This window comes from Dromiciops gliroides, chromosome 3 (assembly GCF_019393635.1).
Source record: "Dromiciops gliroides isolate mDroGli1 chromosome 3, mDroGli1.pri, whole genome shotgun sequence".
NCBI classification, from domain to species: Eukaryota; Metazoa; Chordata; class Mammalia; order Microbiotheria; family Microbiotheriidae; genus Dromiciops; species Dromiciops gliroides.
Genome location: NC_057863.1, coordinates 251,602,042 through 251,628,772, shown reverse-complemented (window position 1 = coordinate 251,628,772; position 26,731 = coordinate 251,602,042). Strand labels below are relative to the sequence as shown.

The window sequence follows — 26,731 nt, the reverse complement described above, 5'->3', positions numbered from 1 at the left end:
AGACTGAGATAGAGGTTAAGTGACTTGTACAGGATTACATACCTGATATGTGTCATAAGGTAATATTTGAATTCAGGTCATCTTGGGTTCTGGTAGTTGCCTCTTCAAGGAGTATTAGGCTGAGTATTAGTATTTTTATTGAATATTTCTATTGATCTGTCCTATCTATGATACTTTATGAATCATTCAGGTCTTTATTTCAGTCATAATTTTATAATTTTCCTGTATTAATTTTACCCTCAAATATTTGGGTTTTGCTGATATTGTAAAATATTTTTTAAAAAATAATACTTTCTTAATCTCTTGCATTAAGAAAGTAAATGATCTTTGTGAGTTAACCTGGTAACTTGTAACTTTGCTGAACTCATTGTCTCTGTTACTTTTTTAGTTAAAATGGTTGGATTTTCTAGATATAATGTCTGCAAATAATGATTATGTGATCATAATCACTTAGAGTCAAAAGGATCATAAGCTTATAGATTTGATATGAACATAGATTTGGAGATTGAAGAGATTTCAGTTATCAATTAGCCTAAGCCCATCATTGTATTAAAAGGGAAACTGAGGCCTAGAGAGGTTAAGTCACTTGTGCACAGTCATTCTGATAGCAGAGCTGAGAGATAAATTCAGGTGCTCTAAATCCAAATCAAGCACTTTTTCCATTATACTATGATGCCTTAAAAGCCAGACCAACTACCCATTTTATAAATGAGAAAACTGGGATCCAGGGAATTATTTGCCCAGTGTTTTGCCCAAGATCAGACAGAGGTAGTAAATATCAGAGGCAACATTTGAGCCCAGGTCTACTTTTACTTTTCATTTTCAATCTTAGATGATATTTGAGATTCTTTTCAGTTTGAAATCCTTAATTCTACTCACCATCAGAAGCAGCAGAAAGGTATCTTTGCTTTTTTTTTTTTTTTCCGGAGCAATGGGGGTTAAGTGACTTGCCCAGGGTCACACAGCTAGTAAGTGTCAAGTGTCTGAGGCCAGATTTGAACTCAGGTACTCCTGACTCCAGGGCTGGTGCTCTATCCACTGCACCACCTAGCTGCCCCTGTTATCTTGGCTTTTGATGGTGAGTTTTCAAAGAAACTTTCCTTAGGACAATAATATCAACCAGTGATTAAACAGTCATTTTGGTTCAGTTCAGGTCTACCAGTAGGCCAGTCATTACACTTTATAATCCCATAATGTAAATAATCATTCTGATGAATTCTAAGCATAAACTCCATTTTTCAAATACATTTCTTCCTAATAGAATGCAATTGAGCAATCCTGCAGGCATTTTTTACCTTTTATTATGCATAAGGTATTGAGGTAGGTCATAAGACAGTTATAAATCAGGTAACCTACTCTCAACAATCTAGGCAGAGAATGGAAGAATACCTCTGACATAAAGGAGATTGTGGTAAATGCGCAGGAAAATCTAGACTATAAGGTAATTAAATAGGGTGTGATCTCTTAGTTGGGAAATGAGAGAAGAGAATTTTTCAAATAGGAAATAGGATCAGTGTTGGATCTTAAATGAAAGGACTTAAGCAGCCAGTGATAGGGTGGAATCCATTCCAATACTGAAGATCACATGAACCATAGGCATGAAGATTGGAAAGAGGTCAGGGTGAAAATGTAACTACTGTCATTAATTTATCAGAGGACATGGAATCTGGTTTTCCTAGAACTTGCCTGGTTTATGAAAGGGGAATAGCATTAGAAGTATGGAGAGAAATAAGTCTTTGCCAGGTTTTGAAGGCTTTACATTTACGGCTAAGGGATTTTTTTTTTACTTGATTCATTGGACAGTTAGGAACTACTGAAGTTTTGACCAGAAGAAATGATAGACTATTTCACATGTATATAGTACTTGAAAGCTTGCAAGGTAATTTCCTTAAAATAATCTTGTGAGACAAATACTATAAAATACTGATTTTACAGATGAAGAAATTGACTCTGAGAAGTTACATAATAAGCTCATAATCACACAGCTAATAATCATTGGAACCCAGATTTAAACGCTGTCTCTTAGTCTAACGATCCTTTCACTTCCCATCATTGCCTCAAATGATATAATAAAAATGTTGTCTTGGGAAGATTATTAGAGGCAGTAGTAAGGGTGGAAGCCTCCAAAAGCATTTCTTCTTGTTGTTTGGTGAGAAAAGTAGTATTGATGTGTAACCAAACATCAGACCACAGAATGTATACAACACAACTAGAAGATCAGATGTCACAGGACTCGGACTCCAGTCCCAGGTCTTTTACTAACCCTCTAAGTGACCTTGGGCTAGGTCACTTTGCCTCCACTGAGCTTCATATTTCTCACTGTCAAGTGAGAGTTGGACTGTGATGATCTCTAAGGAGCTTTTCATCTGTGAGTTAATCAGATTCAAAGAAAGATGTTTGTTAACTCTGACTTTTGTTTGTGAGTTCCTTTTTATAGAAGTACTCATGAGTTTTAAGCAACTTCTGCTGTATGAGTATTATTAGGATTTCTCATTGTCTAAAGCATTGACCTATTGAGTTGGTTAAAAATTCTTCACAGACAAGTTTGTTAGGGTCCTAATTTTAAATAACACTTTGAACCTGTTACACTAAGAAGAATGAAAGGGAATTTCAAGAAAAGTTGCTATATCATTAGTAATAGTTCTTTGCTATGGCAAATATCACATAGTAGAAATTACTTTGTTTGGGTTGGACTTTGCTTATGCATTTTGCTTTACCCCTGATGCTTCAAACCTTGCCATAGCCTTTTTTAGGGTAGACATACAAATATACCTGGCATGTTGGTGGTGATATATTATTGAAACTCATTAATTGCATAGCTGTATTTATTTTTGTGTTAATTTTACAGATCCTTCTGCTGAGGAATTGAGGAAGCTGATGATGTTACATGGAGGCCAGTACCATGTATATTATTCCAGATCTAAAACAACACATATTATTGCCACAAATCTCACTAATGCCAAAATAAAAGAACTAAAAGGTGAAAAAGTCATTCGACCTGAGTGGATTGTGGAAAGGTAAGCTAAAGTCTTATGCAATGTGAGTCTTTACACCATGTGCTTTGAAAAACAACTTTATCACCTCCAAACGTGTGGGCTGTTACAGATTTAGAAACACAGGTAATTGAATAGTTTTGTTAAACTGGAGTTACAGTAATTATGGGACCATGGTTATCTTGCATGTTTTAATAAGAAAATCAGTGTACATTACTTTAAAGTACATAGGTCACTTGTGATTGAAGTAAGAAAGCTTCTTGTATAGGTATTTTAATTTATAAATGTAGATTAAATACTCTTTCATAATAGATAAAATATCCTTTACAGGATAGTTAATTTATAGCATACTGTGGCTGACAGGAAAGTCTCTTTCCCTCCTGTCTACTTTTGGTTTTTGACATACAAATATACCTGGCATGTTGGTGGTGATATTTTATTGTTCTACCTTTTATTTTCGGTCTCTTCTGGAAGTGGACGTTTTGAACTTTTCCATGGCCCTTTAAGGTTTAAAAGATCTTTTGTATTTCAAGAACACACAGTATAAATGTAATCAAAATATAGTTAAGAATGGGTTTAAACATGATAACAGAAATCATGCTTCACCATCACCTTTAATTTGTTATATGATGAAGACCCTCTGTTCTCATACTATATGATTTTTATTGCATTAGAGTTTTTAAAGTTATGTTTTCCCCAAAGACAAATAAAGATGTCTTTTTATAAAATTGACAATCTAAATCATATGTAATTTTTGTCATTTGACCAGTTATTACCATTGGTCCTTATTAGGTTGTCCTCCAACACAGTTCTAAAACTATTCTCGATTGACTCTTCTCAGCAACACAATGGTCCAAGATAGTTCCAAAGGACTCATGATGGAAAATACTCTACAAATCCCCCAAAAAAGAACTGTGGAATCTAGATGCAGATTGAACCATACTGTTTCTATTTTTGTTTTTGTTTTTGTTTTTCCCTTTTGCTCTGATTCTTCTTTCACAGCATGACTAATGCAGAAATATATTTAATGTTATTGTACATATATAACCCATATCAGATTCCTTGCTGTCTTGGGGAGAGGGGAGGGAGGGAGAAAAAATTTGAAACTAGAAATCTTACAAAAACAAATGTTGAAAACTATCTCTATATGTAACTAGAAAAAAATTAAATAGTATATTAAAAAAAAACCAAAATCATTCACGATCTTCAGGAGCTAGGGCCTAAACAGATATATAATCCTAGCTTCTTTAAAAACAACAACCTTTTTTTTTTTTTAATTTTGAATTCCAAATTCTGTCCCTTCTTCCCTGAGTCAGTAAGCAATCAGCTATAGGTTATACATGTGCAGTTATATAAAACATTATCATATTAGTCATTTTGTATAAGAAAATTAATAAAAAGAAAAAAATGAAAGAGTGAAAAGTAGCATGCTTCAGTCTGTAATTAATATCAGTTCTTTCTTTGGAGGTGGATAGTATGCTTCATCATTAGTCCTTTGGGATTGTTTGAAATCATTGTATAGCTGACAATAGTTGTCATTCACAGTTTTTCATCAAACAATATTGCTGTCACTGTGCTGCACAGTATTCTCCTGGTTCTGCTTGCTTCACTATACATCAGTTCATGTAAATCTTTCCAAGTCTTTCTGAAATCACCCTGTTTGTCATTTCTTATAGCACAATAATATTCCATCACAGTCATATATCACAACTTGTTTAGCCATTCCCCAATTGATGGGTATCCCCATAATTTCCAATTCTTGGCTACCAAAAAAAGAGCTGCTAGAAATATTTTTGTACAAATAGGTCTTTTTCTCTTTTTTGAAATGTTTTTGGGATATAATACCTAGTGGTATTCCTGATAATACTATCTTCTTAAAAAAAAATATGAAGTATTCTAAACCTTTAGGATAGGGAAGATGACTGTACATATTTACAACATACGTTTCTCCCTTCTTAATCTTTTTGTGTTTTGATAGTTTATTTTAGAATTCATTTGAGTGTTTGTGTGATGGAATTAATTATGGGGAGATACATCTAGGAGGTATGAATATTGTGCCAGAAAGGTGCTTATTAATTGAACAAGATTAGCTAATAGTTCAGATCTTTTAGTATCAAATCAGGTACTTTTGTTATAATGTGTGACAGAATTCTTTGTTATGCTATTATTTCTTCTAAAGAAAACATTACCACCATAGGTTAGTTCTTTGGCAATAGGAAATAGGATTTGGAATGGTAATTATTTCCATAATGGGATTTTACTAAATCTGGTTTTATTTGTTTGAATAAATTCATCGATGGTTTGATAGATAAGTAATGGAAATAATAAACCAGAATTATATAGCACTTTAAAGTTTGCAAAGCAAATATTATCTCATTTGATCCTCGCAGCAATCCTGGAAGGTAGGTGCTATTATTCCTGCTTTACAGGTGGAGGAAACATAGGCAAGTAGAAGTTAAGTGACTTACTCTGGGTCATATACTAATATGTGTCTGAGGCCAAATTTGAGCTCAGAACTTACATTTCCAGGCCTAGCTCTATCCATTGGTTACTTCTATGGAATTGGCATGAATACAGATTAGTTTTGGTAGAAATTTGCTAGGTAAATAAAACAAGAATTAAGGCTTCTCAAGATAAATGACAATAAGGGTTTGAGGTAAATGTTATTTCTGAATAATAGAAATAATATTTTTTATAAATCAAAATATATCTTAGGTATACTCGAAAAACTTCTGCTTTGGTAAATTATTTTTGTAAAGAATCTCTATAATTAGCTCACTTAACTTTTCTACAAATTTTAATGTGCTGAATTTTCTTAAAGTAGAGAACTTTCTAAAGTCCTTCTAAAGAGGATAAGAAAGTAATCCCAAGAGAACTTTTCTTTTAAAGAACTATTTGTAAAGATGGTTTCTCAGATGCTCTTGTCCAGAGATAAAGTATCAAAATTTGTCATCAGGAATGGTGGTCAACATGAGTAGTATATTACTACTCTGACTTCACGTTAATAAGAATTTCTTGAAACTATCATACTCTAATTTGAAACCTTTTTTTTTAATCTATCATCTCTGAGGTCATTTGCTCTGTATTACAACAGGGTATTTAAAGTGTTTGTGTCATTTTGTGTGGATTTATAGAAATCAGATTGAACTCAACTAGATATGATATTTGCTGTTGTATACTGAGGAGACCCTCAAACACTTGTCTTATACCATTATTTTGAACATGGAAAACATCTTTAGTATCTGATTTATTACAGGGGTACAGTAAATAGGGTAGAAGAAAGATAAACATGGCTTAAAAGAAATACCTTACATTTCACTTCAGTTTATCCCGACTCTGGCATTTAAGATGTAGTTTCAGAATGCCTCTTCTGTCCCTTGTTTCATCAGTACACCATGAAAGTGTAGGCTGAACAAGTTTTCAGCTCTGCTCCATTATTTGGTGGAATATGATATGTGATACAAGACAGCAATAACAAAGGTTTGTAAAGAGATCTACGGGAAACAAATAAATGTCTTCATTTTAGGGTGATTGTATTATATGAATATTTAGTTACTTTTGCAACTGATACTTGTATTGTAATCTGGAATCTTAAAAGAAATCTTTTTTTTTTTTTTTGCCTGGGATATGTGTTTGGATTGTTGGAAAGTCGTTGAAATTACATATTTCTTACAGAGACCTATTTTAATTCATGTTAGTGTAAATATTTGGTTATCTTCAAATTTGAAATGAATCTAAAGTTTAAAAAAACCCAAAACCCTACACTAGAACTTTACTATACTACTTATATTACCAGGCTTCAGAGTTGACTTTTAGCTCATCAGAGTGGATTTAGTTGCTAAAATATAGAAAACCTTATTGGAAGACAGTTTCAGTGGTAAGAAAGTCTTTCACTCAGCATTTTGGAGAGACATTAGTGAGTGTATTTAGTGGTGATAGTTAATATTTATTGAACACCTGAATGTGTTTGAAAGAATATACATGTGACATGTTAGGCTGTTTTCCCTTTAAAGTAGCATGATCCTGTGAGGTTGTAAGCTCCTTAAAGAGAGACAGTAGTCTTTTTTAAATGTTTAATTTTGGCAGGACCTAGTACACTGCATTGCATTTAAGGACATGCTTAACACATTTATTGAATGAATAAAACATATCTCACAAAATGTACCTAACAGGCAAGAGCAGCACAGACATGTCTGTGTACTCTTTATCATTTGTTATTTATTTTATTCCCTGTTTTTATTTAATAGTTTTCTTGTTTAAGAGATGGACAAGGAAAACTTGTAAGGAACTTTAGTTGACTGCGATTTGAAAAACGTGAGACTCCACCTCTTTTTCTGGGAACACTTCATGATGTTGTATTTGAGGAATGGGAATTTTTTTTTCCTTTCAAACTGACTTTATTCTCCTTTTCAAACATTAGTACTGAATGTATAATGATTGAAATCCTCTAAGTCATTGGCATAATGCTTACTTAGAATTTTTTTCACCCCACTTTGTAAATTGTCTTCTCAAATCATATTTTAGAAGTAAAATAAGTTGTATTTTTGTATGTGTTGCACATCACCTCCTAAAGTGTTTTGGTAAGACTTTATGAATCTGAGACTCAGAAAATAGAGGAAGAGGTGTGGCATAACAAAAGTGAATGATGTTAAGATGCCTGTCAGATTTAATGAAATACATTTTTTGCCAAGTATTAGACTGTAACTTTTTCCTTTTTTTATTTCAGCATTAAAGCTGGCCGTCTCCTGTCATACATTCCATATCAACTCTATACCAAGCAGTCCAGTGTTCAGAAAAGTCTCAACTTTAATCCCATATGCAAGCCTGAGGATCCCATGCCAGGTCCAAGCAATATAGCGATAGAGCTCAACAACAGGGTGTAAGTGTTTCTAGTCTGGCAATTCTGCCCAAAGCTTCTGGTCTGCCAGCAGTAGCATATGGTTTTGCTTTCTAGAGTGCACTACAGGTGTGGTGCGAACTCCAAAAGCAATCAAAAGAAAACATATGGAACCTGGATACTTTTATGAGTTAGCAGTTTTAAAGTATTATGGTGAAAGTTTCATATTAAGTGTGGCATAGTCAAATTTTTTTTTTAACATTGTACTTTCATAAAATACAAATCAAGATAGTGAAAGCTTTCTTAAGTCAGTTTTGAAAGGTAAAATTTTAAATTTAATTAATAGGTAGATTTAAGTTGTGCATAGAAATTTGGTTAATGCTACCTAAAGAAAACCAGACAGTCATGATTTTAAAAAATATACATGGTTGGTGTTGGTCTCCTGGATTAATTTATAATTGCAATAATCTTGAGTAAATTGGTTATTGCATTAATTGGTTTGCTGCTTCAACTTGTATTCAGGTGGCTAATTATTTTCAACCTCTTTCACATGTATTAGTTTAAATTGCTTTCTTTGGGAGGTTGGATATATTTTTCCTAAAGACCCAGGAATCTAATTAAACATGGAAAGTCTAATAACATTGCTTCACCTTCTGTAATATTTTTTGTTGTTACCATTTGTTCTTTGACTTTCTGGCTTTTCCTCATTATAAGGGTAATGGAATTCATAAGTTTTATCAGTTTGCTTTATAGGAACATAAAAATTTATAAGCTATCCAAATGTAATAATTAGTATGACTGAAACCAACATTTCTTTTCACTGTACCTAAAATGCTAAAAAGTGAAACAAATTTTAATCAATGAGAACTTGATCTTAAATATGTTATCTGTAAATATAGAGCTTAACTATATTTTGTGAAATTGTGGAAATGTAAGAAAAGTTGCCCAATTGGTAGTTAAATTCTTAATATATTTGCATCATTTCCTAATTTTAAAAAAGTTTTCAGAAAGCTACCATGAAAACAACCATTTTCCTAGCCAGTTTCTAGCTGCATGACTTTAGGCTAGTTATTTTACCTTTTTGGTCCTCTACTTCTTAATCAGTAAAATGAGAATTGGACTAGATCATTCCTAAAATCCTTTCTACCTCTTGCATTCTGTAGGGTTCTATGCATCTCTTGAGAGTCTGGAAACCACACCCTACCAATATTTCATAAGCTGGCTCAGCCAGCATGGTACATGGTTGAGTGGCAGTACCAGGAATTTGATTCCAAATCTGTCCCTTAGTTCCTTTACAGATACAGGCAGAGACAGAGAGAATGAGAGCACAGTTTCTGTTGTCTACAAATGCATATTGCAGATGCTGAGAAATTTATATTATATTATATGGTATGTTATACTATATCCCAAGGCCCATAATTTGTAATTTTGTTCAGCTATTACAAGACTTCATTATGTTTCCTCATTTAAATTTACCAGGATCATAGGTTTAGAGCTAGAAAGAATGGTAGAAATCATCAGATCTAGCCCCATCATGTGACACACAGATAAGAAAATTGAGATTCAGAGAAGGAAAATGACTTAGTCAAGGCCATTAGAGTGGCCAGCAGTGTTGAGATTGGTCTCAGGGCCTCTAGTAGCAGAGGCCCTGGGACCTCCTTCTCCAGACCACTTTTTCTCAAGAAAAGGAATTTATAATCTAGTTAAGGAAGAGATAAGAGATAGAGTATTATGAGATTAGACACGTGATCAGTGGAGAGTTCAGCAAAAACCTCATGGAAAAAACATTTGGTTTGAATGCTGAAAGGTTAAGTACAAACAATTCAGCTCAAAGAAATGAGAGGGGAGGGTGCTTGAGGCTTAGGAATTCCATCTACAAGACAGTTCTTTTATCTCTCCTCTCTTCTCCCCCAACACAGTCACCACCACCACCCTTCAGGCTTTCATCTCTTCTTGATTGGACACTTTTGGCAATCTGCTGATTGGTTTTCTTCCCCCTTCAGCCTCTTCTCCAATATGTCTTAATAGATATTCCTATAAGCGTGGTACCATTACTGTAAACTTACCATTCCCCTATTCAAGAAGCTCCATGGCTTCCATCCATATTGCCACTAGGATAAATTCCTTTGTCATCTAAAGCTCTTTACAATCTGGTACCAAACCTATTTTTGTAGACTTATTTCCTATTATTACTTCCCCTTCATGCAATCTACTTTCTAGTTAAGCTAGCCTCCTTGATATTTAGTGTAGATGACATTGCATTTCCTTTGGCATGTTTAGAATGAATGTTTTTCCTTCTTATCTCTTACCCTATAAACTCTCCAGCTTTTTTCAGCTGGCTTTCATTAAATTTCCTTGAAAACTATGTTAAGGACCTAAAATTTCTCTACTTATTCCTTGCAAAAAATTGTTTTCAGTTTATCAGAAGGAATAAAATAGCTCATTTGTTTAAAAAATAGTTCATATTTCTATTATCTTTTAAGGTTTACAAAGTGCTTTTCCCAATAAAAACCGTTTGAGGTTGGTTATGCTATTATTATTATCCCCATTTTACATGTAGGGAAACTGAGGCTTGAAGAAGCTGAGTGCCTTGTCCAGGGTCACTTACTCCATGACCAGTGCTCAAGAAATTAAGTGGTTTGTATCAATAAGAAAAAAAGTATAAGATCCTTTTTGAGTAATCCTCCCATTAAATGGTATTTTCTGCTTCCATTTTAGAAATCAGATAATCAAGAAGTATGAGACAGAAAATGAGATCAAAGTCAATGGTATGAACAGTTGGAATGAAGAAGATACAAGTGATGATTTTCCGCTTATGGAGCTGGAGCAGATTTTTCCCGGGAAGAAACAAAATGGAATTCAGCATTCCCGAGACAACACACCCATTCTCAATGGACATACTCTCAGCTCTAATGGTGCCTTAAAGACTAAGGATTGCTTGGTGCCCTCGGGCAACAGTGTTGCAGACAGGCTTTCTCCAGGCCCTTTGTCTGAGGAGAAGACTGAAAAAGGCAACATTGATTTTAGAGACTGCACTATGCAGCAGTTGCATCAAAGCAACAGAAACATAGACATTTTGTGGAATCCACACAGGACTATGAGTAATTCATTCTCATCGTCATCTTTGCACAGTCATACTAAAATAAATGGTGCTCACCACTCCACTGTTCAGGGGCCTTCAAGCACAAAAAGCACTTCAGTACCTGCTGTTAGCAAGGCGGCTTCCTCAGCGCTGTCCAAACCTTCAGACTGCAATTTCATTTCAGACTTTTATTCTCGTTCAAGACTGCATCACATATCAATGTGGAAGTGTGAATTGACTGAGTTTGTTAACACCTTACAAAGACAAAGTAGTGGTGTCTTTCCAGGAAGGGAAAAATTAAAAAAAATGAAAGCAAGCAGGTCTGCCCTTATAATAACTGATGCAGGTAGATACTTGTTATAGACATCTTTTTTCTTAAAGGAGAATGTTTGATCATTTGTTCTCATATTGAAGTTGTGATGACATCATAACTGATTAAGGGTAAATGCACACAATCATCCGGTTACAGAATTCATAGTAGAAATAGTTATTTAGAACATAAAAAGCCTTAACAATTGTTTAAATAGGCTTTAAAATTTTTAATATAAATTAAAACACAGAAATGCAAAAGTTTCCTGGTCATTTTAACAAGTCTAAGTGGTTGAATTCTGAGAAGTCACTTCATACTTAAATTTGTTGAATGAGTTTTAGGTTCTGGTCTACGTAAAACACAACATGAGTATGTACTCCAAGTTGTGTGAGAATGACATTGATTCCATAGAAAAACACTATGAATTTCTAGGCCTGAAAGTTAGAAATTGAATGAATTTATAGAAACTTGGTAAAAAGTTACTTTAGTTTGACATATAGCTGCTTTTTTAAAGGTACTTCTGTCTGTAGTGAACTTTTGAGAATTAACATTTTTTTCCATTAGAAATCGAATAGGTAAATTATTATTCTTGTTTTACTTTTTCCTTAATATTTGTATTCCCTAGACAAAAAACCATGCCGTTAACTACAAATTCTAGAAAGGTAACAAGATAACAAAGGGTTTTTGGAAAAATTCATTTTCTGTTATGTCTTGTCATAGGACACTTTGGTTTCAGTCCACTGAGCTACTTTTAAATTTCTTTTTCTAACCACATCTCTCTTTTTTCCCCTTACTCTATTTAAACCACATATTTTTATTATTTTTGAAGTACATCAATAGAATCATGATAGTCTTACTTTGCCTTGGTCTTTTTAACTGTCACTTAAAGTTGAAAGGCTAAAAGGGGTGGGGGTGGGAATATTATAATTTAACATAAGAAATTGGCACTTTTCTATTCTATATGGCTAGGTTTTATGTGTTGCCATGGTTAAAAAATTCATCACCCTGTGGCCATCCTGCTACTGAGCCTCCTTTATATTTAGCAAGGTTGGTTGTCTGTAGGTAGTCTCTTATGTGAAGGCTTTTTAACTTGGCAGAATCTGTTTTGCCCCCTCTCCCTCCACCTGCAATTCCCCACATATCATCAGATAATTCAAGTTCACTTCCATGCCTTGATGAAGTGTCAGAATAGGACCTAATAATGTTTATGCTTCATACACTGAAATATTATTTGGTAAATAGTTTTGGTTTATTGAACTTTGTATAATGACATGTATTATGAACTTAAAATTTAAAATTTTTTAAAAACCAAATATTTATATATGAATGTGTTACTAATATGTAGGTATCCCTTATAATAGTGAACTAATACAGAGAATTTCACTATTGTGAATTTTAAGTATTTCCTCTCTGTAGAAAGATATGTAATTTTACTTGTTTCACTATAAAAAGCATAGCCTTTGAAATACTATTATGAGAAGTAATTCTAACCTGTAGTCTATGGTTGATTTTTTTAAAAAAATTTTTGTTTTGCTTTCAATAATTCAGATCGCTTGAAGAAACTAATATGATTCTTTATTCCCTGAAGTCCACTCAGTGAGGTTGTATTTGTATTTTTTTTCCCTAGTCGAATTGTTTTTACCCTGTTGTATTTCCATTTGAAGAGTATCAGCTCTGACAAACCAGAAACTGCAGGGTTAAATGGAGTTGAGACAAGGGGAAGGAACTGAAGGCCACCCCCATTTGGATAGTTTGGCTTGAAGTTGTTTTTTGGGGACTGCATATCTGAGGAAGTTAATGGGGAAAAATATATTTCCTACAGAATTTCTACAGACATTTTTTAGAAGTATATTCAACTCATATTAAAGATATGTTTGTAGTATTAGTAGGGAAGTTTTCAAAAATGTCTTATCCTTGTGACCCTAACATGGAAACATATCCTTAGGAATAATTATAAACTTTTCAAAATAAGTGAGGTTTTTAAAAATTGCATTAATAGGTGACAGGTCTTTTTTAAAAATAAGATTTTATAATATAAATTAAGAAAATGTAAGATTTTGAAATAGAGATTGTACTAAAAAGAAATAATTTTTTTCCTCATGTTGGCATCTGATCTACTTTTTAAGCTAACACGGAGTCTGGAGTGATTTCATTGGCATAAGCAACTCTTGGATGAGTAAACTCTGTGAAAGTAGGTTGGCACCCTCTCTGTAGCTTATGGTCTTAGAGAATTGTGTAGAATTCTGAAGGGTTTAGTGATGTCCCTAGGGTCACAGAGCCAGTATATGTCAAAGGTCTTGAAGCTAGCCCTTCCCTTCCTCTGGGGCTAGCATTCTTATCCACTATGCCTCTGCTGGCTCTTTATTTTTGGTGAATAAAAAGTTCAATTGAAACTTTAATTTTTGAGACCATAAATTATTTTACTTCTTGTTCAACCTTATTGAATTTTTAGAACTCTTTTATTTAATAGTTATATTTTTTGAAGCTAAAATTAGATTTCAGTATTTTTTTCTTCAATTACAGGCAATATGTCTGTATTGAATCCATCCAGACATCAGAGCTGTATAATGCATGTTGATATGGATTGCTTCTTTGTGTCAGTGGGTATCCGAAATAGACCAGATCTCAAAGGTAAGTATTCTTGGTTCACTCATTATTAAAAATGCTTGAACAGTGAGATAATAATTTTTAATTATATGTTTCTTCTGACTTCCTTATGCCAGTATCTTAGTTCCTAACTTTAGGCTTTTTTGTTATTTCTAAAGAAAGCTGTATGTGGTGGAGTAGGAGGTTGGCCATATACTATGTATACCTTTCCTCTAATACAGAAAAAGAGATGATGGAAATTTGTGGGTTTTACTTGTCAGATTAGCCAGTTAAAGGCAAAATAAGATCTGCTTCTGGACTTGTACTCGTTTGATGTTAAATGTTACATTATAGAGGGCAGCTAGGTGGCACAGTGGATAAAGTACTGGCCTTGGATTCAGGGGGACCTGAGTTCAAATCCAGCCTCAGACACTTGATACTAGTTATGTGACTCTGGGCAAGTCACTTAACCCTCATTGCCCGGCAAAAAAAAAAAGAAAAGAAAAAAGAGAGAAAGGAAGGGAAGTTGAGGCAGCAGGCATAGACACATTTTTAAAAAAATGTTACATTATAATTTTTTCATGGGAAGAGATTTCATTGTAAGGGAGTGAAGCCTGTATTCAAGAAGTGCCCCATATTGATTAATACAATATCATTGGAAACCTAGAAAATGATATTTGGAGTATAGGTAATCTAATTAGGCTCTCAAATAATGAAATTAAATTATTAATTTATGGGTTAGATTCTGTTAGAGGTTTAGTGAGTAGTCTAACCTTCGTAGAATTTTTTTGTAGTAGCAAAGAGGCTTTTTGCAGCCTTTGTTTGAAAGGATTTTTTTCAGTATACTTTGAACTTTTAGATTTTTCTTTTTTTGAAAAATATTAAAGGGACAGCTAGGTGGCGCAGTGGATAGAGCACTGGCCCTGGAGTCAGGAGTACCTGAGTTCAAATCTGGCCTCAGACACTTGACACTTACTAGCTGTGTGACCCTGGGCAAGTCACTTAACCCCAATTGCCTCACTTAAAAAAAGAAAAATATTAAACATTTTTGTACTCGTTCCCTCCCATTTCTTCCCCTGCTCCAAAAAAAGACACAAATTTCTTATAACAAACGTGTGTAGTTAAGGAAAACAAATGTCCATATTGGCCATGTCCAGAAATGTGTCTTAGTGTGTGCATATTTAGTCCACCACCTGTTGGTCAAAGAAGGTAGGTAGCCTTCTTCATTATCAGTCCTCTGGAGTCTGGCTGGCTTGATCAAAGTTCTTAAGTCTTGGAAATTATTTGTTTTTTTAGTGTCATTAGAGTATTAAATTATTTCCTGGTTCTGTTCATTTTACTCTATCAGATCATACAGTTCTTTCCAGGTTTCTCTGAAACCATTACCTTCATTAGTACACTAGTATTCTTTTACATTCATAATATGTTTAGGAGTATGTATGTGTGTGGGAGGGGAAACTTGGGGTTCTTAATTTCAACTATGAAGCTTAGAATAGTTTGGGAAGAATTAATATTGAGCTTTTTGTTCTGATAAAATCATACAATGTATATTGCTAGAGCTAGATATTTTGTGTTTGCCAATAGTTGCTGCTCTAAAGTTGCTATTATATGTCATACGTCATAGACAGCATCGATTTTAACTCTGAAATGTCAAAGAGATGAAGTTGGCTCATAAATAAAGGTTTTGGTGTACTTTTTCATATAGAATATTTAATGAATGTTCCACATTGTTTAAGACTATTGTGATCCTTTCTTTTTAGTACTTAAAAGACAAAATGGTACATAAAAATAATTTTATAACTGCAGTAAAATTTATTCATTCCTATATATTGGTTTTCTGGGGGGTCAAAACGTGCATATAATGTGCATATAGAGATTATATAACGTACTTCCTGTAGCATAAGACAGAAGGCCTGTATCAGATATTTTCCTTTTCTTGTGACTCATTCCATTCATCACATTAGGTTATATTGCATATGGAATTTTAATTTCTAAAATAAATTTTTAACTGTTGATTTTACCAGTAACTTGTTGTTGTCTATATAATATAGAATTCAAGCTCATTGGGAGTAGTTGTTTCATTCCTTCTATTGTACAATATAGCACAGTGTTTAGCACACAGTAGCCAATAATTATTTGTTGATTGAAGAATTTGAAGATATATAAAACTCAAGTATGCTATTTTAAAACACTTCTATGTTTTTACTTTAGCATATTGAAAAATGTAAAGAAAAAATTGCATAATTTATAAATAATTAAATCTTTTTCATCTCCAGGAAAGCCAGTAGCTGTTACAAGTAACAGAGGTACAGGAAGGGCACCCTTACGCCCTGGAGCTAACCCCCAGCTGGAATGGCAGTATTACCAGAATAAAATACTGAAAGGCAAAGCAGGTACAGATAATACGCTCACTTTGAAGTTACTGTGCTGCTGCTGAAGAATTATGTTGTTTTTTTTTGTTGACATTGCTTTGGTTGAAATGTAAGGTCAGAGTTAAAGACAATTACCTTTTGTGTTCAGGTGATTTTTTTTTATCAGGTCTGACATTTCAGAACAAAGTAGTATCTGACTACAAAATAAGTGAGTAACCTGTGTGTAATATTTGTCAGAAGTGAATAGTACATTAACTTATGAATTTTTATTTCTCTGGAGAGTGAAAAATATTTTAGAAGATGGCATTAGCCTACTTTATACACCGCATGAAAAATATTTTGTTTTGCAAAAATGACTGTTTTTTTTTAAAAAGTTTGTAACATAAGTTGATTGATTCACTATATCACAGAAAAGAAAGAAAAATAGTTCAAAGCTACTAAAAGTATTTATCAAGAAAATGAAAGAGTAGTTTAAAATTTTAATTTTTTTAGAGTTAGTCTTAAACTTGTCATGGGGTATGTATTTTCCCCCCATGCAATTAAAAGTACTAGCATGCTGGGTTATTAGGGTACCATTATAACTGTCATTTTTGAAATTATTTCCTATGGCAAATGTGTATAATATTTTCCTGTTGTAGGATGGAAATACAATAAAACTAAGTGGCAGTGTTAAGTGCTTTATGACTTTTTAGTTGTAGATTTATGCACCAGATATATTTTTAAAAGACATTCCTTTTTTTTTTCTTTCTAAATGAAGTTTTGTCAAAGAGCTAATTTATAAACACATTTAGCAGTAAGTATAGCTTTTCACTTGGCATATGGAAAACCTCTTGTATTCTCTTTTGGCTTTGTGTGCCTTTCTGATTATTATATTTAGAGTGTGTTTAGAAATTAGATTAATTATGAACTTAAATTCCTACAAAGGGAATAGGTTATATACTTTTTTCTTAGTTTTTTGACCTTGTTGCTTTTTAAGGAATAAAAGTTTGAATTGATTTTGAAAACTAAGCCGATAATCTTAAGAAGACAAATGGTAAAGTAGGTGGCTAACTTGAGCAGCCTTATGCCCTGATGGCAGCCTTTTTTGTTGGTGGTAGTCATCTTTGGATGTTTCATAAAAATATTAGGGAATGTATTTATGCATGTTTTTTATGTCTTCTAAGTGTTTAAAATGGATCTCTATTTTTAAGAGTGTAACATCTTGTCAGGCAGAGTAATTCTAGGAATGTTTTTGGATTTGTTCTGAATAGATTGTTGTGCTGTGACATTCAACTTTTGGATTGTTTCTTAATTGTTGGTACTATGATTGTGGAGTTTTTCTCTAATGGTGTAGTTTTTCTCTGGTATTTGGTATGAGAGGAGGAAGCTTTTTTGTTTCTCTTTGATATTTCAAACGAGGGGAGAAAGCTATTTTAGAAATCTGGAAAAGTGGACAGAAGTAAATGTAGTTTAAGGAAAAGTGGATATTGAAATAGCATCTCTTATTATTTGTGTATAAGATTACCACTATGGGTAATCTTCACTGCTGGCTCAAGTGCACCTTTCTTATTTCAGGATGTCTGTGTCTAGAGCTTTACAGTCGTTATACATCCTCAGTTAGAAGCCAAGAGCTAGTTCTCTCTTTTCTTTCCTTCCTCAGCGTAAAGCTTAACTACGCAGAGTTTTCTGAAAAGACAGTTGGTTTTCTGACTGTCTTTATTAAGGTAGCTGATGGTTTGTTCTCACACTTCAGAGAACTTTTAAATTCACTTTCCCCTTCCTCCCCTTAAAATCCATAGAAGAGACAAATGTCAGAAAAAAGTTACACTATACTTATCATCTGAAAGTTAGCATAGATTGTTCCTTAACAGGAATGGAGAATGTCATTTAATATTTATTCATTACTTGTGAAAGTTACAATTTTTCAAAACAACCCTACCACTTAGAACCTGAATGTAAAATCCCATATATGCTGTAACTGGATATTATTCATTTTATGGCATTGCAATCATAACAAATTCATTTTTTGTGTGTTGCTACACACAAAATGAATAGGCTATTCCTTATTGCAAGGTCCTATTACAAATAAACCCAAGCATAGAATACTTACTTCATTTGTCCAGTGCCTCATATTCCTTTCTCCACAGTTTTCTGATCTTTTGCCTGAAACTTATTATTAAATATATTATCATCAAATATTTAAAAGTACTTTTAGAAAAACAGTTTTAGAATTAAATGGCTCCAACTGTCTACAAACTTTTTAAAAATTCCTGTTTCCACCTTTTGGCCTTTTTGCTGGTCACACACAATATTAGGAAAGATAGCATCTCGGATTCTTTGTATAAAAACTTCCAACTTCTTATTAGTCACGTTGAAGCTCTTTGTCTGACAGTGTTGCTAGCAGTTTTCATCTGTGCCTTCACTTTGAAGCAGCTTCCTGAATGATATGCAGAAGCACCACTTTCACATTGATGGCCTTGATGTTCTGAATCAGTTTAAAGTTCATGGTTGGGGCCTTTTACCTCTCCCAGGATTCCCAAGATGCAGATGTTTCCCACCCCTCAGCATCTTCAGTTTTCATTCTAAAGAGCAACAGTTTTTAAACATCGTATTAGTCACAGATTTATTCTCAGCGATTTCTTTTTCACAGACTTGGGTCCTGGCCTCTGATTTCTCCAACCGTTCCTCCACATTCACCATGTGCCCGTCTAGTTTGTCAAGTTTTGATGAGCAGTTCTCTACCTTGCCCTCCAGTGAGGACAGTGTGTCCCTGCATTGCCCTGAATTTCACATGAAGCAACTCTATCAGCTCATGGAGGGATCCACTCTGCTGCGATGTGGAAAAGGTCAGCGAGCCCAGTGAAGATAAACAAGATGGCACTGCATCTCAGGCCAGGGCGTGGGAATGCATGGACCAAAGAAATTGTTCTTCTCATTCTTTACTTTGGGCATGATTTTTCTCTAATTTGAAATTTCAAGTGTCTTTGGGTACTTAGTGAGGCTTCCAAATATAAAAATGATTTAAAAACAACAACAACAACAACAACAAATTTTTAGGTACATAAACTAGTAAGAGCACTTTTGAAAAGCAACTGGTCACCTGGTTAGTCTTTGTTCACATGTTGCAATGCTTTTTTGGCTTAGTGGTTCCCCTCTGTTGACCTGATAGTTCTGTATTTCTTATAAAATTTCAGTTTAGAATCATAGAACATTAGAACTGTTCTTTAGTTTTAAGACTCTTCAGAAACTTTGAGCATTTTACCCTGGAAGAAGTTGTGTTACGTTGGAAGAGTATAGTGTATGTTAGTGTAATGTATGTGAGATCATAGCTCGAAAATTCCACAGCATTTGTTCCTTCTTAAACAGGTTCAGGTTCCATTGAGATTTGGAAACAAAGTTTGATTGGAGTTTATTCCTTGTATGTATGTATGTCCTTGTGTGTGTTTGTATTAGTAAATACTTGAAATTGGAGTTGTGAGTTTGTGGGGAGAGTAGTCACTGTACTCTGAATAGTTGTCGAATGTCACTAAGCCACGTATTTGTCAGGTTTTTTAGGGCTGGCTAGTTTTTCGTATAACATAAAATTTGTGAATTAAGTAGCAAAAATAGTTCATTTGTAAGTTGTAGTGATCTCAAAATAGGATTTGAGGAATTAGCAGATGTGATGTCTTTAGGTCTTGTTTTACCATCTAATGTTATATTTGTTTATAGTAGCATAGATGTGGTGGAGAGTGTTTTGTAGAATGTGCAATGTGTTTTTTACAGCAGGCATTTCAAAACCTAATAATAGCATCCTGGGAGACCTATAACTGAAGCTCTTTTCTCTACTATCTATTTCTGAATTACTAGTGAAGCTGAAGGTTGTAAAGGAAGTGAAGTGGCAAGCAGCCAGGAAGCTCTAGCGTTTCTCCTTTTGTGTAGTTGTGTGTATGTGTATATGTGTGTGTATGTGTGTGTGTTCCTTTTTTGTTTTGCTTTTGCTATTTAGTGAACACTGTATTTGATTTTTTAGATCAAGGGGTAATTGGTGAATCTGTAGGTACATTAGCCAAAATCTACCAGTGTGTACTCTGAACATCTAGTAATCCTTTGACCCTTAAATGTTGTTAATTGTGAACATGAATGGTTAACTCTGCCACAGGTATCGTTGAAAAGAAGAATGTTATTTTAGCTGATACTTTATTATGATATTTAATCTGGAGTATGTTCAGGGGTGGAAGAAGGGACTAAAAACATCTGAAAGTTTTTAGGAAGTAGTATATCAAAAGGGTAATTTTTATTACATTGCTATTTTATTTTAGTTACTAGGAAACATACTTTTGGAAGCTTATAATTTCTATGAATTGAAACTTAATGTCCTTTACAGGAGAATTCCTTTTTAAAGAACTATGTACAGGTGGTTCTACTTCCTGATCTCTGGCCATCCGTGTTGATCTCCAGAGATTGTGCTAATGAAGGAATATTTTATTTTGTAGAATGTTCTAAAAAGCCTCTGGCTCATGAAGGTCTCTATAGTATATGGGTACTTTTCATTTTATAATAATGACTTATTTTTACTTAATTGTAGGTTAAGATAGACAAATAATAATGGAGCACTGTATTTTTCCTTATATATAGTAATGTAGCTCCCAGTGGTTGGAGTTACAGTTTCATTTGTTATATATTGTTAAACGAAAGAAATGGAAAACATCTTTTTGAACTAAAATTAAGCTTCTCTCACATATAATTATAACAATCTATTATTTTCAAAGCAGATAGAGTTCCTGATGTGCCAGATTCATCACTATTGGAAAATCAGGATTCTGCACAGACAAATGGAATTGACTCTGTTTTGTCCAAGGCTGAAATTGCATCTTGTAGTTATGAAGCCAGGTATGTGGAAGTGGGATTTGATATAGCCTGTATGAAAAAGTGGATTTATGAGGAGGATGATATATTCGATGGTATGTTCATTCTGATGCATATTGGCTTTGGGCCTCAATATCTCCCTTCACTCTTCGATGGCTGAGACAGCTTTCTAAGACTAGAACATTTCAAAGAGGTATTTGTCCTGTCTTGGTGGATGTTTCTCACTGGGGTTTTCTACACCATTGAAGTAATGGATCCATCACCTTCCCCTCTCTCCCCTGGCCAAAAAATAGTCTATTCAGCCATGACAGTTAATCTCATGTTTTAAAAGTTGTATTTAAGCAAATTGTCACAGACACATCTGGAAAGGAAATATGTTCTTTTGTCTCTTTTTCTGAATCCATCTTAAACTACTGCCCATTGCAACGTGGAAGTAGAGAAGAGAAGAGTAACCTTCTAGCGTTGTTTAAAAAGATAAGTGAGATGGTATTTGTAAAATGCTTTAGAAACCTTGAAGTGCTATTTTAAATGTTAGCCATTATCAGAGAATCAGACAGTCTTAGAAAAAGTGTGTTGTTTTTTTCTTGTGGAAAAAAATTAGATATGGTGACCAGAATTCAAATCATGCCCCTCACATTTTAACTATGGATCTTTGGACAAGTCAAAGAACCTCACTCTATAGTCATAAAACTTGGGTTCAAATCTCACCTAGATGAATGATCTTATGATCTTCCCTGAATTTCACTTTTATCATGTAGAAAATGAGGATAATAAAACCAGCACAGAACTACAGCATTGTTCTGTGAAAAGAATGCTGTGTTTGCAGTGAGAAATTGTGCTGTGTTGTTTATAGGCTACTACCTGTGTGGTGGTTAGGTAAGTTATTCACCTCTGCACCTCCATTTTCTATTTTATAAAAGGGAGGAGTTGGAATATATGACCTTTGAGTTCCCTGCTAGCTCTAAATTTTTGATCCTACAAAAGTCAAATAAGATTTATATATATATATGTGTGTGTGTGTGTGTGTGTGTATACACATACATACATACACATGCATGCATGCATACAGATAGACATATATAACATTTCAGAAACCATGAAATGTTCCTGGATTCAACAAAGCTATACTAGCTGTAGGCAAGCTCTGACAGGTTATTCCATAATACTGTCTTTGCATATAGTCCTGGCAACTGACTCTATCCTTTCTTCCCCAGCCTAAGTAGAGAGAGGCTCATCACCAGGAACTTGGCTATTTGGTGGTGAATTCTTTGTCCACAGCAGCTATTGGAATAGAATAGAATAAAATGTCACTCAGTTATATGTAGCTAACCTTCCACTTCTGCAGTGATAAAGCTAGAGCCTGCTGAGAATCACATCGATTTTAGGCCATTTGTAAATATAAAGTAAATTTGTGTTACTCTAAATGCAAGTTATTTGTCAGTGACTACAAAGTAGATAAGCTTCTGGAGCAACTGAATTATATCAGTCATGACATTCTTACTATAAGTTAAATAAGAAGACAAAAGGAATTTGGAGTTAAATGGAAAGGTAGTCCACAGGTTCTCTTTGCTTAGTCGTGATTAGTAAAGTTGTTTTATCATGTATCCACAGGCAACAAGAAATATTATTTAATGGGTCCTTGGTCTTTGTATTACAGTGGTCATGACAAATATTTGAAAAAAGATCATCATGAGGAAAAATACAGCTCACTTACCAACCTCTGATGCAGAGGATAAAGAAATAGAGAAAGCTTAGTAAGACCCTCCACAACTTAAATCAATGCATACTTTAATCCTTGATTTCTTTATCGCAGTAGTTCTTAAACTTTTTAGTCTCAGGATCCCTTTATACTCCTAGAAATTATTGAGCACTCTTATCCCCTAAGCTACATCTATCAATATTTGTTTTATTAGAACTTAAAACGTTTTAGTAGTATTTTGAAACTAGTTTTTACCTCACAAACCTACCTACTTATCTACATATCCCCATTGGATCTCTCAATCATACTTTTAAGAATTGCTGATTTAATGTAACTAAAAGTGGATATTCTGAAAATTGTGAAATTTATGTTGGAAAATAATTAGAAATGAGAAATGAGAAGGACTAAGAATTTATAATATGTATAAAATCTTAATACCTATACCCTTAATGGACATCTAAGTGGAACAGTGATAGAGTACCCAGCATGAAGTCAGGAAAATTCATCTTCTTGAGTTCATATCTGGCCTTAAATGCCTACTAGCTGTGTGAACCTAAGCAAGTCACCTAAACCTCTTTGCCTCAGTTTCTTCATCTGTAAAATGATCTGGAGAAGGAAATGGTAAACCACTCCAGTATCTCTGCCAGGAAAACCCCAAATGGGATGACGAAAAGTTGAAAACAACAGAACATCAAAACATCTTACCCTGCAGTTTTTTATGACTATGGATGGCAGACATTGGATATATGAAACATCTAATAAAATCACCAAAAAGAAAGAAAGAAATTGGCTATAATTGACTATAATAGGCTATAATTAGAAATAGCTAATTACCAATTTGTCATTTATTACTCAGTTTTCTATATATAGACTGACATATAGAGAAGTTCAAAATCAATACCAAGCTAGAAGAATGATAATGAAAAGTAAATTATATAATTGAGCTGATTCCAGCCTAAACTTTTTAAACAAGCCATTGACATTAAGAAATGGGAACTACATAGGGGCAGCTAGATTGCGCAGTGGTTAAAGCACCGGCCCTGAATTCAGGAGGACCTGAGTTCAAATCCGGCCTCAGACACTTGACACTTACTAGCTGTGTGACCCTGGGCAAGTCACTTAACCCCCATTGCCTGCAAAAAAAAAAAAAAACAAGAAATGGGAACTACATAAAATATCAATCTATGACAGAGTATATCAACATTTCTTAAGCAAAATTAACTAATATAAATCGATTGCTACAATAAGGAGACCAAAAGATCCTGGAAATGAACTCATACTACTCTTGTTAGACAAAAATGACAGACAAGGACAGCGCTTTTATAGTATAAACTCATTTGTAAAATACTGGAGGTTAAATATGAGTAGTATTGCCTCATAAAACATAACCAGTGGAGATACATACAAAACTATATAAAAAGCTTGGAAACGGCATAAAATCATAGATTTAGAGGTAAAAGGGATCTTAGAGCCTATATAGTAGATTATAGAGCCCTCTTCTTTTACCCAGGGGGGGGGGGGGGACCACACACACTAATACGTAATGAGGATGAGTGACTTGGCCAGGGTCTGGTTAAGTCACATTTTGCTGAGAGAGCAGGGAACTCGAACTTTTTTTAAAAGATAAAGTAATTGAAAAAGATCTGTAAAGATTTTTCCAATAAATCTTTTTTCAACATCAGTGAGTATAGAGCCATAACATTAGAACTCTTCATGTTAAAATCACACATGTGCCTCATGAGGAAGTAAAAATGACACTAAGTAAACCAAGATGGAAAGAGCAGCTAAACTAGACAGTGCACACAGAGGAGGGTAATGTCAGAAGAAGCATAGTGTGAGGGAATTGATGGGTAATTCTCAAAGTAATAGAGAAGTTATGGAAATACTTTAACAGAATCATAGAATTATTATTATAGATAAAAGATGATCTCTACAAAATTCACATTTCTCCAAAATCTCTGAGCTTATTGTTATATGCATATTGAGGACTTCTTTAGGAAGAAAAGAATAGGCTGACATTTTACAAAACAATATTGTATATGGCAGATGACTATACAATGACAAAATTAATGGAATCGGGAAATGCAAAATGTCACTGTAGTTAATGTCCATGGTTTTAAAAGTATTTTATTTAGTAATATAAAATAATGCCTTAAAGGCTCTTCATCAAGATATTTCCCATGAATATTTTTTAAAAATCAATTAAGATTCCTTGAAAGGTGTAAAAAAGATGATTTTCTTTGCATACTCTCTAGTTATTTATATCTGAAACATAAAGCAGTGAAGTGACTGCTTGCCAAATTTTTGTAGTTAATTTTATGCTCATTGAATAAAACCCTGAACCATTGCAGCCTCCTACATGAGTTTGTAATCATTCAAATAGTTTGGTGTAACTATCCACTCAGGAAAAATCAAGTGGATGGAGGATACCTGTTGTCCAAACTATGATATGCAGTTGTATGAATAATCCACAGAGAGGGTGTGTGTGTGTGTGTGTGTGTGTGTGTGTGTGTGTGTGTGTGTGTGTGTGTGTTTCTAGACTAGACGCTGAAATAAATTGGACACAGAATTGCATAGGAACAGAAGGAAGTCTGGGCTGCCTTTTGGAAATTGAATGGTGCTCTTAACGAAACCAGTTTCTGCTTGAAGTTGTTCAGTCGTTTCAGCTGCTTCCAACTCTTTGCGACTCCATGTGGGATTTTCTTTGCAGAGATATTGGAATGGTTTGCCATTTCCTTCTGCAGCTCATTTTACAGATGAGAAAACTGAGGCAAATAGAGCTAAATGATTTGCCCAGGGTCACATAGCTGGTGTCTGAGGTCAGATTGGAACTTAGGAAGATGTCTTCTTGGCTTCAGACCCAGCATTCTGTCCACTGCACTATGTGGCTGCCTAAAGCTTAGGTTAAATGAAGTATTTAATATCAGTATTCTCTTGTTTTTATGGCTACAAGTTATGGACTGCCATAATTTACTCTGTGCTGCTCTAACACCACCACCCAAAATGTTGTAGGCCACCCAGATGGTAATGGAGTTACATGTAGTAGGAGCAAGTAATATGTAGCATATTACCAGTGAAGAATTGTGCAGGAGAAACAATGTAAAACAGAGGTATCAAATGTGCCACCTGCAGACTTTTTGTGGCCCACAACACTCCTGAGTGGTACCCAAACCAGATTAAAACGTAACTAGGGAATTCTTTTTTTTTTTTTTTTTTTTAGTGAGGTGATTGGGGTTAAGTGACTTGCCCAGGGTCACACAGCAAGTAAGTGTTAAGTGTCTGAGGGCGGATTTGAACTCAGGTACTCCTGACTCTAGGGCCGGTGCTCTATCCACTATGCCATCTAGCTGCCCCAACTAGGGAATTCTTAACAAAATACAGTAAAATATAATATTTAAGTGGTTTTCTCAGTTAATGATTCAGTTTGCAGGGATCCTTATATATGGTTTCATGATCCTCATTTCTATTTGAGTTTGACACTTGTATAGAGGATATCATTAGAGAGATAAATAATGCTGACAATATATATGGAGGTTTAAAATATGCAAAATTCTTTGTGTACATTTTCACATTTTCACTTTACAATTTACAAATCACTTTATCTGTAAGGTAGACATTCTATGAGTATTATCCCCATTTTATTGATGAGGAAACAGGTTCAGAGAAATTCCCATAATTATACAAGTTGGTCAGTATCAGGCAGATTTTGAACTCAGGTTTTCAGATTCAATTTTTTTTCTGTGACAAGCTACTTAAAGGATAGATAAACAAATCACCCATGACTTCTTATTCTCTCATACCCCACATATGTAATATGTTGCCAGATTTTGTCATCTCTTCCTTTGCAATATCTCTTGTGTATATCTTCTCTCCTGCTCTCAGCCACTCTGGGATAGGCCCAAATTTCCTCTTTCCTAGACTATCGTAGTAGTCTTCTTATTGGTCTTCCTTCGTGATATCTTTCAGGTATACCCCCTATTTTCCACATGTACAACTACTACCTGGTACAGGTTTTTATCACCTCA

The 26,731-nt window shown here is 34.2% G+C and overlaps 1 protein-coding gene across 4 annotated transcripts in view; it reads left to right on the top strand.

The window, feature by feature from the left end:
• Window positions 1-26,731, top strand: part of REV1 (REV1 DNA directed polymerase) — a 126,938-nt gene that overhangs the window by 63,126 nt on the left and 37,081 nt on the right. For 2 of the 4 annotated variants that reach the window (XM_043995872.1, XM_043995871.1), the window contains exons 4-9: window positions 2,849-3,017; window positions 7,720-7,872; window positions 10,549-11,258; window positions 13,746-13,853; window positions 16,085-16,201; window positions 20,911-21,031. In XM_043995872.1, the coding sequence (XP_043851807.1) occupies window positions 2,849-3,017; window positions 7,720-7,872; window positions 10,549-11,258; window positions 13,746-13,853; window positions 16,085-16,201; window positions 20,911-21,031 (1,378 nt within the window). Of the gene's footprint in view, window positions 1-2,848; window positions 3,018-7,719; window positions 7,873-10,548; window positions 11,259-13,745; window positions 13,854-16,084; window positions 16,202-18,809; window positions 19,006-20,910; window positions 21,032-26,731 lie in introns of those variants that run through there. The other 2 variants (XM_043995873.1, XM_043995874.1) reach the window with 2 other exon arrangements.